The sequence below is a fragment of the Myotis myotis genome, unplaced genomic scaffold (assembly GCF_014108235.1).
Source record: "Myotis myotis isolate mMyoMyo1 unplaced genomic scaffold, mMyoMyo1.p scaffold_m19_p_3, whole genome shotgun sequence".
NCBI classification, from domain to species: Eukaryota; Metazoa; Chordata; class Mammalia; order Chiroptera; family Vespertilionidae; genus Myotis; species Myotis myotis.
The window spans coordinates 206,023,381-206,040,397 of NW_023416335.1; the positions used below are offsets into that span (position 1 = coordinate 206,023,381).

Below are 17,017 nucleotides of genomic sequence, written 5' to 3' on the forward strand. Positions count from 1 at the left end.
TTGAAACTTCGTGGCCCATGCGCAGAAGTTGGTATTTTGTGGAAGAGCCACACTGAAGGGGCCAAAGAGCTGCATGTGGCTTGCGAGCCGCGGTTTGCCGAGCTGCAGTTTGCCGACCACTGCTCTAACCTGAAGCGGGGTGATGGACTTCTCTCACGTTCCATGGGCAGCGGGGACGCTCTAACAAAGCACCATCCTAGCCTTTGTCTCATCGCTCCTCCGCGTCCCTCCCGGGGACTGGTATTCATCCAGGCTCAGAGAAGTTGTGTAACGTGCCCAAGGCCACAGAGCAGACCTCACCTTGAATTCAGGTCCTTTCCCTCTAAATCACAAGCTCAGACCTTGATCCCTGGTATTCCCCACACTTCCCACGCTGAGGTACCTAGGAGACCCCTCGGTGCCTGTTGGGCCCAGCATAGGGGGGCAGAGAAGGGGAAAAAGGGAGGGGGGTCCTCTGAGGCTGGGAAGGGTGGCTTTGACTCAGCTTGAGACCCTGCATCCACCTCTGTCCTCATTCTGGGAAGAGGGTGAATGTGCCAAGGGGCCCTAAGAAGAGTGGGTTCTCATTTACTCATTCAGCAAACATCTCCAGCTGGGTGAGGGGTGGAGCAAACTGTCTATTTGCAGCTACTCAGAGGAGTCGCTGTTCATGGTCCAAGGGGCAGGGAGAAGAATCCGTAACAAATCATGACGTGCAGGTTGGGGCAGAGGATCCTTTAAGAATGATCCCTGTCTTTTAGATGCTCTCGCCAACCAGGTTAGAGCTTAACAGAGAATGATAGGAACTCACATCTTCCAGGTTAAACAATTACTTTTCTTGTCTAGCCCAAGATCAGCATATTATAGGTCAGGGGTCAGCAAACTACGCTGCATGTAGCCGCTGTCTGTTTCTGTAAATAAAGTTGTTTCATTTCCTTCCGTTTTGTCTCTGCCTCTTTTGTGCTCCAAGGTTAGTTGAGTAGTTGGGACAGATTGTACAGTCTGCAAAGCCTAATGTATTTACTATCTGTCCTTTTGCAGAAAAAGTTTGCCGACCTCCTATTCTAAATGCTTAAAAATATTGTTGCATTTAGTCAATTCAGATCCTCGGACCCTGCGCCGCTAATATATGTTCAAGTCTTTTGTCCAGGGACACCAGCATGAACCCAACACTTGAAGCTCTTCTCTCTTTAAGAATTAGGAAATGAAGGTATGGAGTAGGTAAGGGAAAGTCACTGAAGAATCCTATTAGCTTTCCTTTATTTAACAAGCAGCATTGATGGAGCATCTACTATATTCCAGAAGCTGTTAAAGGCACAGCAAAGAATGAGACAGAGTTCCTGCTGCAAGCACTTGGCATCTAGCCATGCTCGACCATTGGGGCTGTGCTGTGGGGCTCAGCTTTGCCCCCTTCCACCTCTGTGTGCAGGATGCATCTCTGCATGCGGGTCTCCCAGTCCAGCTATTTCCCTGAGGGTCCTCCCAACGTGATCTCCCCAGGGCCACAGCCTGTCTCATTCATTCCTTTGGATCTCCTCAGTCCTGAGCACAGGATTAGCACATGGGCGGTGTTCAATCAGCCTTCTCACTATCGCCAGACTCCTTCGGGGGCCCCAGACATGATAACAGGGAACACAACCAAATGGCCCTTCAGGAATTCCATTTATGAGCAGCATCTTGCAGGACTTCATAAAAATAAATGACGAGCATTGTAAGATATTCTCCCTCATTTAAAAAGAAATCTATAAATTGCATCATGTTCCCTTCCTTCCTCTTCCCAGCTGCCTGGCTGACGTCATGTTCTGTGGCTTCTCAGCAAAACCCAATTCCAGGCTGACCTGAGATTGGCTTTGATGTGAGGAGTAATTATTGAAAGAGATGGGTGATCCATAAAATAAAATGCCTCCTACATTTTTCATAAAAGTAATCTGAGAGTAATGCTAACCCCTCTGCCTCAGGGGAGGGGTGGAGCGGGGCAGTTCCTGGGAGGAAGGATGGTGGGAAGGCAGGCCCAAGAGCCCCAGCCGAGCCTTCAGCCACTTCTGCTCAGTGGCTTTGCTATCCCCGGTGTCAAGGACCCTCAGCCCCTCTCCTGGAAATCCATTTCTCAGGGAACATTTCATCTTGTTAGTTTTTGCCGATTCTTGAGAACCTTTTTTGGGGACTCAAAGGCTTTCTCTTGCTAATATGTGTCAGGTGGACTTAAGATTGCAGCTATTACATCAGGATTTAACTTTGACTTGACTTGTGGGGAAAGAAAATAAAAATCTCACAATGTTTCAGTAGAAGTTCTAATCTGGCACTGCCCAGATGAGTGTCTTCATTCAGTTATTTAAGAAATATTTACTGAGGGCCCTGGGCTAAACATATAATGCAAACAAGATGGGAAGAACTCTGGCTAGTAGCATTGGTAGGACAGTGAGGGAGATGGTTGCTCAAACAGACAAGACTCTATAGCTTAATGAAAGTGCTGTGCTCTGGGAATCTGTTCAGGGGGCATGGAGGACTTCCTGGAACAGGTGATGTTTCAGCTGAGACCTGGTGGGTAAGTTGGAGTTTGTCAGACAAAGAAGGGAGGGTAAGGTGCTGCAGGCAGAGGGAACAGCATACATGAAGGTTTGGTCTCCGGACAGGAGGGAAGGAGGCAGGCCCTCTGCTGAGACAGGGACCTCTAGATAGTCCTGGTATTTGTGCTCTAAAGCAGCGGTTCTCAACCTGTGGGTCGCGACCCCTTTGGGGGTCGAACGACCCTTTCACTGGGGTCGCCTAAGACCACCGGAAAACACATATATAATTACGTATTGTTTTTGTGATTAATCACTACCCTTTAATTATGTTCAATTTGTAACAATGAAATTGGGGGTCACCACAACATGAGGAACTGTATTAAAGGGTCTCGTCATTAGGAAGGTTGAGAACCGTTGCTCTAAAGGCTGGAGGGCAGAACCCATCCCCATGAAGGAGATAGAAATGGCTTGCACTCACGGAGGAAATATTCTGCTGTGTCAGCTTCATAATCTGTATCCTCTGGGAAGTGATCAATTTGCTTGCAGAGACCTTTGAAGTTCCCTGGAAAACAAGAGGAGAAAGGACACATGAGACATCATAGTTTCTGGGGTTCAGACCGCTGGCGTCTTCTGAAGCTGGCCCAGCCTCTCCCTCACTCTGGAAGGGAGGTATTGCTTTGTCTGTGTGGACATCCTCCGGGTGAATCAAAACACGCAGTGCTGGGGAGAGGATCTAAGGCCTAAGACTTCAAAACCCAGCCGTCCATGGAGGCCTCTGAGGATTAGCTGAAGCTTGGCGGGTGGTGGAGGTTTGATTCGGGGCTGGGGACTGCCACAGAGGAAGCCATGAATGATGAACCGGTGTGGTCACCTCTGTGCCCTAGCTCCCCCACAGTCACCCCACAGTTTGCAGGAGAGAAAGCAGATAGCTTTCCAAAGAAGACAAACCCTAAACTGATGCTGACAAACATTCCCACAGCACTTTGGATAAACTTGCAAAGCGCCATCCCATCTGCAGGGCATGAAATTCACTGCACCCGGCCACCAACAGCTCTGAAATCCAGCGGGTGAGCCCCCACGGGGGTGGGGGTGGGGGTGGGGGGAAGCTGGGCCCTCTGCCAGGCTTTTGGACTAGACTCATTCTGCTCTACCACAGGCCTCTGAGGGGGTATTTTCATCCCCATTTTACAGATGAAGAAACTGAGGCTCAGGGAGGCTAAATTAATAAGCACTTGTGCCAGGAAATGATGGAATCAGGGCTTTTGACTAAATATTTGCTCAGTGAGAAGGTGAGAACTGGCTCCGGTGAAAACCCCAGCCCAGTGCCACAGCAGGCGCCACCAACAGTCACTAAGTGAACGAGTGAACTGCAATGCAATCTCCATAAAGACAGATGCGCAGAACAGAATATACAACCATGTCCACTTCATGACAGCAGGGACTTCTGTGTCCCCAGCCCCAGCATAGGTACAACAAGTGTTGGCTAACTTTCCCTATGCTGGGAGATATGGTGTAGGGGTGAGAGGCTGGGAGATACGGTACAGGGGTGAGAGGCTGGGAGATAGATAAGGTGAAAGGGTGAGAGGCTGCGAGATACGGTACAGGGGTGAGAGGCTGGGAGATAGATAAGGTGAAGGGGTGAGAGGCTGGGAGATAGATAAGGTGAAGGGGTGAGAGGCTGGGAGATAAGGTGTAGGGGTGAGAGGCTGGGAGATACGGTGCAGGGGTGAGAGGCTGGGAGATACGGTGCAGGGGTGAGAGGCTGGGAGATACGGTGCAGGGTGAGAGGCTGGGAGATACGGTGCAGGGGTGAGAGGCTGGGAGATACGGTGCAGGGGTGAGAGGCTGGGAGATACGGTGCAGGGGTGAGAGGCTGGGAGATATGGTGCAGGGGTGAGAGGCTGGGAGATAGATAAGGTGTAGGGGTGAGAGGCTGGGAGATAAGGTGTAGGGGTGAGAGGCTGGGAGATACGGTGCAGGGGTGAGAGGCTGGGAGATAAGGTGTAGGGGTGAGAGGCTGGGAGATACGGTGTAGGGGTGAGAGGCTGGGAGATACGGTGCAGGGGTGAGAGGCTGGGAGATACGGTGTAGGGGTGAGAGGCTGGGAGATACGGTGCAGGGGTGAGAAGCTGGGAGATATGGTGCAGGGGTGAGAGGCTGGGAGATAGATAAGGTGTAGGGGTGAGAGGCTGGGAGATATGGTGTAGGGGTGAGAGGCTGGGAGATGCGGTGTAGGGGTGAGAGGCTGGGAGATACGGTGTAGGGGTGAGAGGCTGGGAGATACGGTGCAGGGGTGAGAGCTGGGAGATACGGTGTAGGGGTGAGAGGCTGGGAGATATGGTGCAGGGGTGAGAGGCTGGGAGATAGATAAGGTGAAGGGGTGAGAGGCTGGGAGATAGATACGGTGTAGGGGTGAGAGGCTGCGAGATACGGTACAGGGGTGAGAGGCTGGGAGATAGATAAGGTGAAGGGGTGAGAGGCTGGGAGATAGATAAGGTGAAGGAGTGAGAGGCTGGGAGATAAGGTGTAGGGGTGAGAGGCTGGGAGATACGGTGCAGGGGTGAGAGGCTGGGAGATACGGTGCAGGGGTGAGAGGCTGGGAGATACGGTGCAGGGGTGAGAGGCTGGGAGATACGGTGCAGGGGTGAGAGGCTGGGAGAGGAGATACGGTGCAGGGGTGAGCGGGCTGGAGATACGGTGCAGGGGTGAGAGGGCTGGGAGATACGGTGCAGGGGTGAGAGGCTGGGAGATATGGTGCAGGGGTGAGGGGCTGGGAGATACGGTGGAGGGGTGAGAGGCTGGGAGATAGGTGCAGGGGTGAGAGGCTGGAGATACGGTGCAGGGGTTAGAAGGCTGGGAGATACGGTGTAGGGGTGAGAGGCTGGAGATACGGTGCAGGGGTGAGAGGCTGGGAGATAGATAAGGTGTAGGGGTGAGAGGCTGGGAGATAAGGTGTAGGGGTGAGAGGCTGAGAGGTAGATAAGGTGTAGGGGTGAGAGGCTGGGATAGGTAAGGTGCAGGGGTGAGAGGCTGGGAGATAGGTAAGGTGTAGGTGAGAGGCTGGGAGATAGATAAGGTGTAGGGGTGAGAGGCTGGGAGATAGATAAGGTGTAGGGGTGAGAGTCTGGGAGATAAGGTGCAGGGGTGAGAGGCAGGTTCAGCCTCACTGACATGCCTCAGTTTCCTCACCTGAAAGTAGAGATCATAGGAATTCTGCCTTCACAGCTAGTCATGGGGATTAGATGAGCTGACATGTATAAAGTGCTCAGAACAGCGCCTGGCACATTAGTGAACGTGCTCGAGGGCATTGCTGTGAGAGAGAAATGGATTTGGACTATATTCAGCCACTGACATTGGGGATTTTTCTGTGACAGTAGCTAATATAACCTAATTAATAAGTCCTCAGTACATGCTAGCAATTTATTTTCCTAGAGAACTCTGAGTGGCACATCCCATAAAGAAGGCTTTATTGTATGCTGTGGAAATTGGTTATGAATTTTAAAGCATTGTAACACAGACCCGTGTATATTACATACACCCGCATCTACAGGACACCGGTATACTTACATGAAATAAGCATTTTATGTATTTCTAGCTATTGTTATATGGTTGACCCTCCTCACCTCCCATTCACTGTCTCTGTACCAAATTCACCTCCTTTCCCAACTTCTGCAAGAAAAACCATTCCCTAAAGCAGCGGTTCTCAAACTGTGGGTCGAGACCCCTTTGGGGATTGAACGACCCTTTCACAGGTGTCGCCTAAGACCATCAGAAAACACATATATAATTACATATTGTTTTTGTGATTAATCACTATGCTTTAATTATGTTCAATTTGTAACAATGAAAATACATCCTGCGTATCAGATATTTACATTACGATTCATAACAGTAGCAAAATTACAGTTATGAAGTAGCAACGAAAATAATTTTATGGTTGCGGGTCACCACAACATGAGGAACTGTATTAAAGGGTCACGGCATTAGGAAGGTTGAGAACCACTGCCCTAAAGCATTTCGAGATTTCTGGCAACTTGACGGAAGCTTTGTAGGGTCCCAAGAGCACAGAGTTTCACCCAAATGCTCCCAAGGGCAGGTCTCCTCTCTGAGTGTCTGGGCAGTCCCTCTCCTTGCTCCCTTCTCCCGGACCTGTTGTCTCCCCGCTTCTCTGTCCTTGGAGCACACCTGCCCCGCCCTCGTGCATCTTGGTTCATTAACCAGTTAACTGCCACGATATTTTGAATTTAATTAAAAAAGGTCCACTGCTTGCATCTATAGACACTTATGGCGTACACATGGTTAACAGGAGGCCTCAAACCCCCCAGCAGTTTCTCCCCCTTTCCAACCACATCCCCCTCTCTCCTGAGAAGTGTTTCTATACCAGCTGCTAAGAGGATATACTATCCTCCCTAGTGTTAAAATTACAAATCAGTGTGTTTGAAAAGCATTTTGCAAAGCACTTTCATTTTCTCTCAATTCAATCTGACAAATATTTCATCAGCGCCAACTCTAGGCCAGGCATCTTTCTTTATAAAGAAGCCGGCAGGAGGTGAGGTGTGGAGAATGGTCCTGACATGCCCCAAGTCTCCTAACAGATGGGGGACAGTGCTCAACCCCAAGCCAAGGGCTCGCAGGCGGAGCCTCCACACCCCTCTTGTAAGGGTGCATGGCCGCATCTGCTCCCCACGCAGCCTGGCTGCCCTCTGCACAGGCCTGTGCCTCAGCCATCTTTGGACTGACTGTTGGCTCCTAGCACAGTGCTGAGCACAGAAGAAGGGCGAAGAGATGCTTGTTGGGCTTGTTAGGCGAAGAGAGGCTGTGTGAAATAATCAGCTGCATGGACCTCTCCTGGGAGGTCCAGACCTGGATAGTCAACTGCTTATTTGATGTCTCCTGGTGGATGTCTTAAAGGTATCGTATGCTCAGCAGGTCCAAACCTGAACTATGATCTTTCCCTCAAGCCTGGTCTTCCGGAGGCACCAACTAGCTCAGCGAATACCTCTCCATTGCTTCCTGGTGCAAGTTTGAGCCCAGCCATCATCGCTGACATCTCCTCCTCCTCACTGCAGGTTCATGACATCCTGCTGTATTAGCTTCTCAGTATCTCTCAAACTCATTGATTGCTTTCCATCGACAGTATCACCCACTGCCAGACCACCTTCCCTGCTTCCCTGGAGGACTGCAATAAGTTCCCCACTGGTCATTTTGCATCCACTCTTATCCCACTCTACAGAGTTATCAGACTGGTCCTTGGAAAATGCCAATCTGATCAGGCCATCTCCAGCTTAAAATACACAATAGCTTCTCTGTGCTCTCAGGAGAAAGCTCAGCAGCCTCTGTCCTCCCCTCTCTGTGCACATGCTATCTGGGCCTTCCTTCTTGCATGCTCCTTCCTACCACAGGATCTTTGCACGTGCTGGTCTGGCTGCCTGAGCCCCCACCACATCCTTTGTTGCCTCCTTCCCTCTACCTCCCAGTGAGATATCTACCACCCTGCTGGCTATTTTGTGTTGGGGGAGATGTTAAGGCACGAGTGATGCTGGTGAGAATGTTCCAGCAGAAGAAAGAATTGGCCCAGAAAAAGGAGGGAGCAATGTATAAGCAATGTGAGGGGGGATGAGGTCCAGGACACAAGTACAAGGGTGGCCTTTGATGGGGTGGATGATGGCCTGTTCCCTGCACCAGGAGGGCAGGAGACACATGTGGGTAGACATGGTGGGAACTTGTGACACTTCTCTTCTGGTTGCTTCTATTTTATTGATAGAATGGGAAGCAGGACCATCAACTGAGAATTAGAAGGGGCGGCAGGGTTGGAGATTCAAGGAAGGAGGAAGGGAGTCAAATTTTTCTCCACGAGAAAGGGAGAGTGGACCAGACTTGAGACATGAAGTATGTATGTCGATGGCTTCAAGGTCCCTCTTGAGATCCTGTGGTTTTCTCAGGCCACATTTAAGCATGCCGCTGCAATTTATCTAGCTGGAGGGTTGTCTTTAACCAGGACGGGGGTCTGTGAGGAGAGTGCAAGAAGGGGAGGGAGTGATTATGAAAACGGACAGGCCCGAAGCTGGGTAAACAGGGCAGTGGAAAGATGGGCGTCAATACATTGGCAGCTGGGGGGGTGGGGTGGGGTGGGCTGGTCAGAGAGTTGTTAGAGTCAGGGGCTCTTGGGAGTGAGCTGAAAGGATGGGCCTGGGAGTCCAAGAGCGGAAGCAAAAGACAGATTGTGGAGTGTGGTTATTGGTAATCTCAGGGCCAAGTGTAAACCCATGAACTGGGTGGTTCAGGTTGCAAGAAGGTAGGGGTGACATTCAAAGTATTTAGCAACTGGAAAGGGCATCCAAATGAACATATAAGACAAAGCTACAGTTCGTTTTCATTTTCTATGCACATGGAGTATATATTACAAAACTGCTTACTAAGTTAACAGTTGAAGTGCAAATGATTCATCACATTATCCTAATACGCCCCAAATTATCGGTTGGTTTTTAGAAATTATTGGTGTGATCTTTTGATGATGAGGCTCTTACAAGCTAAATGACGGCCCTGTCTGGACCACGATTTGACACAGGGAACCACACCAGATGCTCCTGGCCCTTCTCTGCTGCAGCACGAGTCATTCCGTCTCAGTGAGTACTGAATCTTAGTATTGAGTTTTCTCCCACTCTGGTCGGAGGACTCTGCGAAAATGGCCCTCCATCCTCAGCAGCCCAGCAGGCGGGATTGATGGCGGTGAGGGGGAGGCTGAAACCTCAGAAGTGGTGCTCTCACAGCAGTAGTGTGAGCACAGCTTGGCCTGTCACTCAGGGCAGCAGGAAGGGTCTGCTCTGCTTGGGCCCTTGAGCTTGTGCTTGGGCTGGGCCTTGGGGTTGGTAGAGATGCAGGGCCTGAGGCTCAGAGCTCACCCTTCTGCCCCTCTTTGGGGAGGAGGGAGAGTAGATGGGGCTTCGGTCCCAGCCCCTCCCTCTTCTGCCTGTCAAACAAAGAAGCCAGCCTCTTCCCTAGACTTCTTGGGGCTGATCGGTGTAATATGTAGGATTTCAGTATTTAAGGACCAGTGACCAGACCAGCAATGCAGGACTAGTATCTGCTGGCTGAGGCGGGAAGCACGGCTGTGTGCTGGGGGGACTGTCTGCCTGACTGTGAAATCTCTAAGAGGACTGCCTACAGGAGTGCCTTGGAGAATGAGGCAGGTGGTACTACCTTCCCACAGAACAAGGTGTGCCAGGAGTGAATGGTGGCTTAGGACTTCAGACAGAGATAGCCAGGATATTTTTCAGAGAGGCAGGGAGTTTGGGAAGGAGGCTGAGGAATGGTCTGGAAATAGCAGTGAGGAGCAGGAGTGTGGGCCAAGAAACACCCCCACATAAGCGGTTGCAGGGGAGAGAGCCAGGCTTCCGTCAGAGCAAGAAGAGAAGTTGAGAGTATGGGTGATTCTGCTGACATTGGGACAAAATTCCAAAGAGCCCAGGGCAAGAACTTGGGAGGCTGGGGAGGTTGCAGATGGGTCAGATTAGGGGATGAACAGAGTGCTGAGGGACAGATGATTAGTAGTGAGAACGACTGAGGTCACCTGGGTCCCAGGCCATAATGGGATTGGTCTCAATGGTCTCTGAGGCTGACGGTGGCAATGAGGCTGTGAGGGTTGGCCGGATGTAGTGGGATCTCCAGGAGCACTTGGACTCTGTGGCCCTGGACTCAGTCTGACTAATGTGATGATGAGGCTCATGAAGGGAGGTGGTACCAGTGTCACTCAATCACCTTTGGTGGAATTTAAATTTGGTAGAACCTTCCTGTCAATAGACATCACTACAGTCAGTGGAGAGCGGTGTACTCTTGTTTTCCTGATGCCAGCCTAGAGTTCTGCTGTACTTCCTTTAGACTGGTGGTCATCAAGCCCAGGGGTTGTATGGCTTCAGGCACAGATGGATCCAGGTGCTCAAAAAATCTGGTGTTGGCTTTCCTCCCAGTTGGCTTCATTCTCAAGCAGGCTCTCTCCCCAAAAGGAGACCAAGGGCTAAGTGCCTGGTCTGGGGGTGGTGGAGGGAAATCTACCTGACCCCTTCCCTTCAGGGACACAGTCTTGAGGGAAAGACAGAACGTTCGGGGTGTAATATAATTTACTAGAATGTAATGTCTCACATACTGTGTTAGAGGGATGTGCAAGCCTTATGGGAGCAGAGTTGTTCAGCTAACATTTATGGAATGCTGACTGTATGTACACTCTCCGTGCAACCTGCTGAAAACAGGGAAAAATATGCTTTCTGTCCCATAGAACTTGCAGTCTATGGTGGGGGACAGAAGGCAGATGCTGTGGTGTAGCAGGATATGTGTTGTGACAGAGCAGGGCCTGTCTGGGTGCACACAGTAGGTGCATATGTGAGTGTGTGAGTGTGTGGGTGTTGACACAGGCCTCCTGAGGCGGGGGGGTGGCTGAGCTGCTACAGAAGGTGCCGAAGGTGGAAAAGGAGTTAGCTAGGAAAAGCAGGTTGGGGTGTGTGTGTGTGTGTGTTGGGGTGTGGTGAGGAAATAGTGGAGGGTGAGAAGGGATTCTAGGAAGAGGGACCAGCAAGAGCAAAGTCAGGGAAGTGCTGGGCACACAGGAGGAACAGACTCGGTGTGTGTGTGTGTGTGTGTGTGTGTGTGTGTGTGTGTGTCAGAGAAAGTTCCCCAAAGCAGAGTCAGGGTCATGAGGAAGCCTGAAGGTAGTGGATGCTGGAGCTGGCCTGTACCGGCTCATGGGAGCCGATGGTTGGTGTCTTTTCCTAACTGACATTAGAAGCTTGAAGTCAGCCACGGTGGGAGTATTTGCACCGTGGGAATTGGCAAATAGTACAACTCAAAGTCCCCAGAGAGCCAGTTGTTAGACATCTACCAGCACACCACTGGATGAAGGGCTGTCCCTTGTGAGGGGTCGGCTGGTGTAAAGACATGACATCCTAGTGGGATTGGAGAGTTCCAAAAACATGGCTTCCACTTAGAGTGCAGGGTGGGCGAGGGGAGGGCAGGAGGTGGCTAGAGAGGGGACAGGGGCCAGATCCTGCAGGGGCCTGTGGTCCAGGCTGAACTGCTCACTCCCCCGACAGACATTGGCTTTGAGCTTTTGGAAGATGAGAGAGTGAGGAGAGACTCTCCCACCATGAACTAGGGGCCCAATAAGCACAAAAGTCTCTGCTGAACCCCGACCCCAGAAGGGCAGCAATACTGCACCAACCCCAGAGCCGCGAGACTTCAGGCCAAGTCAGAACAGAAAGGCCACGGGCTGTGCCTGCGGCTGCCGCAGCTCTGCCTCCAGGAATTGACCGGCTCACACTGGAAATTTCAGCTTGCAGGTATTAAGTAGTTTAAGAGGAGGTTTCATCAGCTTTGTAAAAAGCACATTAATATCTCACAACACCAACTGCTGCCTCATGTCTTTGAATTCAATAAGCTCTTCATAAACCTGGTCATTAGGGGCTGCACGGAGCTGTTCTGTTTTCCACTTTTCTTGAGGAGTTGTAGGAACAGCATGGGAGCAGCGGGTGGCGGGGCTCTGGTGGAGGGCTGAGGCGTGAGATGGAGGCTGGCTCAGTAATTTTTTTAAGTGAAGCAAATGAAGGGTTTGGTGGGAGCTGCTTTCTCTGTGTTTTAAACCTTTGCTACTCCTAGCTCTTTGCTTTGCTGGCAGGGCCCTCCCTGATGGCAGGGATTCAGGAGACCCTGAGCTGGTGAGCGATGCCTGGCTCGTCCCTCCTGGAACGCCAGCCCCCTGGCACAGTGCTGGCACAAGTCTGCATTTCTCACAAGCTCCCAGACAGTGCTGACACTGCAGGGTTTGAAACAACAGCCTATGCGGTTCACTCATTTGCCTATTGTTCATTTGCTCATCCATCCATTCACCGGATTGTTTTGAATGCCTACTATGTGCTAGAGCCTGTGCAGACACTGGGTGGGGTTAGAATGGGGTAAGAAGCCTGTTGTGGCTGCCTTCTTCATTCCCCTAAGTGTGCCCTTTCCATTTGCCCCGAGCTCTCACCCGCAGAAGTCCTGACCCCACAGTGAGTACTTGCTCATACGGTAGTATCCTGTCCTCATTCTTGTCTCCGTAGCTACTTCTTTAGTTCCCTCCATGTGATGCAGGGGAAGAGATTGTGCTCAGACTCAGAAACATCTGGCTTCTAAGCCTGGCTCTGCTAGCTATCTGCTGTGTGGCTATGAGCAAGTTATGTGACCTGTCTGTGCCTCAGATTCCTCAGCTGTAAGAAAGGGATATTAATCTCTGTCCTGCGAGGTGATTCTGAGGACTCAGTGGGATGACAGAAGTGAAGGCCCCTAGTGTATTCCTAACCCAGAGCAGGCACTCAATGAATGTAGTTCTCCCTTCTCTTTCTTTTTCAAATGACACCTCTTTCAGGAGGTCTTTCTTGATTGCCCTTAGCAAGAAAGACACTTTCCCTCCCAGAGCTCCCATGCAGTGCTTCTGGATTGTAATGAGCACAGGAATCAGCTGGGGGTCATGTTAAGCCAGATTCTGACTTGGGGCCTGGGCTGGGGCCTGAGAGTCTGCATTTCTCACCGTTCCCAGGCAGCGCCGACACTGCAGGGCCCTGATGGACCATACTCTGGGCTGGCTCGCGAGCCTTTCAAGCACTTTGTATCTGTTCTGGTCACATTCTGCATCCTGGCATCATTGTTTAGAAACAAATGGCTGCAATCTGTAAGCTCCTTAAGGGCAGGATTTTTAGTTCCCTGAACAGACCACATCGCCCTGGATTCTGAGAGGCTCACAGGCACATTCCAGTGTTTCCGAAGTGGGTCTGTGTCTTATAAACAGGAGGGTTCATTTACTCATTGTTATATTGATGGCGTGTTATGTAATTAATGATAATGGCTACATGACAAATGTTTACTGAACAGACAAATGAATGAGTCAGTGTGTATGTGTGTGCGCATGTGCATGCACCTGTGTGTGGGCAGGGAGTGTACTACACATCCCCTCCTAAACAGATGAACATTATGTCAACTATTAGAATCCCCAGGGCACAGGAGATTCTGTGCCTCTCTTATTAAAAGCCCATTTGACAATATCAAAATGTGTGTAGACCCCACCACCCAGCAGTTTCTCTTAGGAATTTGCTTTGGAAGAGCACTTGCATGTGTGCACAAGGAGATGAATCTAGAATGACTGTCACAGCGCTGCTTGTAACAGCCGAACACTGGGGACAGCCCACACTTCTATTGTCAGAGAATGATAATACCTGGGAGGGTATTACTGTAACGGGGTCAGTGGAGGTGAGTGGACCACAGCTACACATGTCAGCACAGGTGAATTCCACAAACATAATGTTGAACATAAAAAATCAAGCTGCAGGAAAATGCATATGGTATGGTTCCATTTCCCCAAAGTTAAAAAACTTGTACAACTAGACCATAGATTGCTCAGAAATACCTACAATTGTGGTGAAACGTTAAAGTCAAGCAAGGCGATGATACACACAGGACTCAAGAGGGTGTTGACCCGACCTGGGTGGGGGCAGGAGATGTGGCGGGGCGGGCACACGATGGCTGTAATGTACTGGGGATGCTCCATTTCTTAGCCTGATGGTGAATGCACAGGCACTCATTTTATTGTTATTCTCTATGCCTCACTATGGCAGAGCCTGCTGGCTGTTTCCTAATATCCTACTCTCTCTATCTTCCCATGTTTCGCCTGGTATGTGGCTTCCTAGAATGTAGGCTTTAGTTCCCAGCCTCTCTTGCAGCTAGAAGTGGCCATGTGACTAAGTTCTGACCAAGGGATGTAAGTGGGAGTGGTGGGAGCAACTTCTGAGAAATGTCCTTCATGGGACATCCCCTGCTCAGCTCTCTCCTCTTGGTATATGGACTGTGGAGGTCCACGGTGCCATCTTGGAACATGACACAACCTTGAGAATGGAGAGCTGCATGATGACAGAATAAGGTAAAGGCGTCTGGACCACGCCACCATGGAGTCATACCAGCCCTGGGCATCTGATCTCTAGAGTTGTGCGACGAGAGAGAAATAAACCATCTTTTTAATTTTAGTTTAAAAAAATATGGTAGCTGAACCTAATCCTAATAAACATAATCATATATGTTAAAATAGTCTCTGCCCAGCCAGTGTGGCTCAGTGGCCCATGGACCAGGAGGCCACTGGTTAGATTCCCAGTCAGGGCATATGCCCAGGTTGTGGGCTCGATCCCCAGTAGGAGGTGTGCAGGAGGCAGCTGATCAATGTGTTTATCTCTCTATCCTTCTCCCTTCCTCTCCCTAAAATCAATAAAAATATATTTTTAAAAAGACTTTTTATATGTATTTCATATCATCACATTTTTAAGAAGACAATTTATTGAACCCTCAGTGCTGGCATCTAACAGGTGCTCATTAAATTTCTATAGAATAACTGAATGAATTAATAGGTAACTCCATGTTCCTCACAAACTCTTTGTTCAGGGTAAACTTTTCTACTCTTCAGTGCTAGCTGTGGCCGTGAATATGGGAGGCATAGGTGGGGGGCATTGCTGAGATGTAGGTGGGTGCATCAGCCTTGGACTAAGGGGGCTGGGAAGGGTGTAAGATGGTGGGTTTGACCTCAGACAGGAGGGATGTAATAGATCCCAGTGACAATAAGCAAACTACAATTATGGATTGTTGGTACTTAGAAATTATGGAGGAGGCCCCTGGAGATGGTGGTCAGGGCCCCCATCTGGGGACCTGGGCGTCACGGGGAGGGGTGTGCTCATGGGCTGGTGGATTGATATGGGCCTGACCTCACCAAGAAGGAGAACTTGAAGGATCTGGGCTCTGAACTTCCAGGCACCTTCATCACAGCCTTGAGCTCTGAGTCGTGCTCCCCCATAGTGCTGACACTGGAGCAGGCCCCAGGGACAGGAAAACCTCAGGTCCACTTCACACCACAGTGTGATTGGAGGCTGTTCCCATGAGGTTAAGGACCCTTGGCACAGGTAACAAGCTAACCTAAAACATACTCCATGAAGTAGGCTATGAAGGAACCTCCCCAAAATACAGTTCAGTTAATTCAACTCCTACTACTAAAGAGGCAGGGAAGGTCAGCGTTTAGCCTCAGAATCTGGAGGTGGGACCTGGATTTGTATCCCAGTGAACTTCTCTGGTCCTCAGTCTCCTTGTCTGTAAAATGGGGAGACAGAAAGACCTGCCTCACAGGATTGTGAGCATAGCATAAAGCACTGCATCGAGAGGGCTTAGCACAGTTCCTGGCACCCATAAGGGCTCAATCAGTGGTAGGTGCTGTTTCCCATTGCTGGGCCCCATGCTGGGCGCACAGATGGGTCCCATGCAGTCCCTGCCCTCAGAAAGCTTACAGACTAGCCAGAGAATGGTGATCACACTCTGACGTGTTAAGAGAGCTCCCTGGTGGAGACATGCCCAGGGAGTACGGGCACCTGATACGATTAGATCCTACAAGACAGGACTGTTCAAATGACTGTGTCAACCCCAGAGCCCCAGGAGCAGGCAGATAATGAATAAATACTGTCATCTGCCAACAGCTCCACATTCATCTTGAGGAGCCTGTGGTAGAGAGGAAAGATGGCCGTGCCATTCAGTGAGAGAGCTCGTCTCTGAGCTCTCCTGCCATTTATTGCCCATGTGATCCAGGGCACATCATTCACTTTTGATTCATTCAGGCTTTCGGCTAGTCCTCAAGTTCACCGAGGATCTACTAGATGTGGTGGTTGAGCTAGGCACCACCATAGAGAGGGGATCAGTGCTGCAGGATTCCCTGTTCCCAAGAGCTATGAGTCCAGGAGACGCCTGGACAAATAACTAACTTCTATGAGGCGGAATGAAAACAACGGGAGAGCAGGGGTGGTGGCGGGCGGCCCCTCAGGGAAGCTGGCATGAACCAGGCACTGGGCTGGGCACATTACATTTTATCCTTAAACACGTTTCATTGTTTTTTCCACTTCAAAGGTGTGGAAATGGAGGCATAGAGAGGTGAGGGAATGCATCTACGGATTAACTGCCAGTGTGAGCGAAGGAGCTGAGATTTGACCCCAAACAATGGGGCTCTAGGTGACCCTGTGTCCTGTTGTTACAGCAAAGCACAGGACACTGGAGGTGGGTCGGGGGATGCATGGCTCAGTCTGGGTGGTGGTGTGTTGCCAGGAAGGCTTCCTGGAAGAAGCCGCATCTTAGATGAGCCTCAAAGGATAAGTAGAAGTTGGCAGTTGGCAGATGAGGGGAGGGCAGAGAGGTGCTAGGGAGAAGAGCAAGGGTTATGAGAGAGAGATGGAGAGACAGAGGGAGAGAGGGAGAGGGAGAGGGAGAGGGAGAGGGAGAGGGAGAGGGAGAGGGAGAGGGAGAGGGAGAGGGAGAGGGGGAGGGGGGGGGGGAATGGGGTCTTGAGGCCAAGAGCATGGGTCTTTCTGGACAGATGCTTGGTCTGGATGTGTGTGTGTGTGTGTGTGTGTGTGTGTGTGTGCGCGTGTGTGTAACCAGTTGGGAGAGATAGTAGCTGTGATCAGATTATTTAGGGCCTAATAAGCCATTCAAAG

At 50.5% G+C, this 17,017-nt stretch overlaps 1 protein-coding gene and 1 long non-coding RNA gene across 2 annotated transcripts in view; one reads left to right on the forward strand and one right to left on the reverse strand.

The window, feature by feature from the left end:
* Positions 1–9,107, forward strand: part of LOC118650642 — a 52,141-nt gene extending 43,034 nt beyond the window's left edge. The window contains exon 3 of the long non-coding RNA XR_004966037.1: positions 8,976–9,107. This is a non-coding gene — a long non-coding RNA (uncharacterized LOC118650642). The remainder of the gene's footprint in view (positions 1–8,975) is intronic.
* The window catches only part of CACNG2 (calcium voltage-gated channel auxiliary subunit gamma 2), a 103,524-nt gene that overhangs the window by 7,910 nt on the left and 78,597 nt on the right, over positions 1–17,017 (reverse strand). The window contains exon 2 of the mRNA XM_036298986.1: positions 2,965–3,048. Within this exon, the coding sequence (XP_036154879.1) occupies positions 2,965–3,048 (84 nt within the window). The remainder of the gene's footprint in view (positions 1–2,964; positions 3,049–17,017) is intronic.